The sequence below is a fragment of the Gadus macrocephalus genome, chromosome 2 (genome assembly GCF_031168955.1).
Source record: "Gadus macrocephalus chromosome 2, ASM3116895v1".
NCBI lineage: Eukaryota > Metazoa > Chordata > Actinopteri > Gadiformes > Gadidae > Gadus > Gadus macrocephalus.
The window spans coordinates 21,973,455-21,975,183 of record NC_082383.1 but is presented as its reverse complement, the minus strand read 5'-3'; the positions used below and the strand labels follow the sequence as shown (position 1 = coordinate 21,975,183).

Here is a 1,729-nt window from a genome sequence, read left to right as displayed (position 1 = left end):
GGTTGTTTGAACCAAAAATCTAATTCGCGATCAACTGTGCAGCCTTACTTCCTGCAGCTGGTTGGTGGTTTGCATGCGTGCCGGGCCATTTCTGAACAGGAAACATATTGCGTTCAGTTCGTCACCACGAACCGCCCTACTGCAGATCTGCATGGGAACCAATCAATTTAAGGATGTCAACAATGCAGGTTTGCATAACGCTTTGAAATGTCCTCCACCATCTCTGCATTTGAACGACAGTGCTCAGCCTGCAGCAGTAAGCCATTTGGAGCTGGATGCAAACATGGCGTGTAACGTGGAGTCAGTTTAGCTAGTGGATTCTATCGTATTTCACCCCATTGCAGCCGCCCCTCTGAAAGCCACGCCGTCCGCACCTTTACGTGAAGGTTCCTTAACCATTGAGTCACTTTGCTTGGGATTTTTTTGTTTACAGGGACATGATAGTTAGTGACCTATAGACACCTTAAAAAGATGGATGCCAAACGACTTTGGATTAGCGATGACTGGTATATCGTATTTTCTATCACCCTTGTGATATATGAGCATTGATTATTAATGTCTATTGGTCCTATTTACATCCTACGTCCTACATCCAAAATGGTTAGACAAGAACCACCTCTAAATGGAACCTTTTTCTGCCAAAGCCCTCAGACTATATCCTATGGAAAGCATCCCTACAGAGGATAACACATTTTTCTCTACCTTTCACTCAAACCTGGTCTGCTCGTTATTGTGTTCAACCGAGGAATAAGTACAATCCAATTTCTAAGAATATTGTCTGCATTTGTCCCTTGGGGCCAGTCAGTTGGCCACCTGCAGAATCTAGCATCCATTGTTTGGGGATATTTGGTTTTCTTGCTTGATTAAACTCATTTTTAATAGATAACATGTTAATATAGTGTTAAAGTATTGAAGTGTATTGTCTTTGTAGTCCTTTCTAAAATCGGTCGACCATATTATGTTAATACTATCATTATTCTTATCGTCATTGATCAATAATTAACAACGTTATCGCACGTTTCCCTCATACTGTGCCGCACTCATATGTATACAATACCTGTAAAAACAGCATTCTTATCCTTGCATAGTCCCTAATATTTCACAAACAGTGGCAAAGACAATGATGGTAGTAAGCTTCCTAGGTGATGGTCTCTTTATGGAAAACAGCTTGAAAACGACCGCAATTATGCAAATCTCTCCGTCTCTCGGTATGTAAGTATTTGTTGAGCTGCCGGGATATGCAGCTCTGCATTCTATGAGAAAGCACACTGAACAAACATCTTACCGAAGGCCACAACATCCCACGCAGCTCCCCCCCCGCCCCCGTCCTCACCACCCACAGCAATACCTGCGCCAGGACACGGAATAAACAATTGATTGATGAACTCAATGATTCACCTCCAGAAGTTGGGGTGTAGCTTTGGGGGTTAACTTTAAAGGCGTCGGAGATCTGTCAAGGATCTGCTCGTGTGTTTACGTGACATGTTTAAAACTCTTTTTACAGCTGTTATGCCATTTGCATGGCGGGCTTTCTGATGATGAACCGTGGTGTACTGGGAGTGTGGTTTGGTGCTGATGGGTTTAGCCGGCTCCATCAGAGAGCCAAAGCCGAAGTGTTTTCAAGCGAACCACTGCTGTCCGCGTTGAAGGCGACCATAACTCACCTCGCAGACAACACTCTATCTCTGCAGACTAAGGTTTTGTGTAGGTGTGTACACTTGTGCTTTTA

At 43.7% G+C, this 1,729-nt stretch overlaps 1 protein-coding gene across 1 annotated transcript in view; it reads left to right on the top strand.

The window, feature by feature from the left end:
• The first annotated feature begins 283 nt into the window (after nucleotides 1-283).
• Nucleotides 284-1,729, top strand: part of LOC132469958 (immunoglobulin superfamily DCC subclass member 4-like) — a 3,086-nt gene continuing 1,640 nt past the window's right edge. The window contains exon 1 of the mRNA XM_060068103.1: nucleotides 284-300. Within this exon, the coding sequence (XP_059924086.1) occupies nucleotides 284-300 (17 nt within the window). The remainder of the gene's footprint in view (nucleotides 301-1,729) is intronic.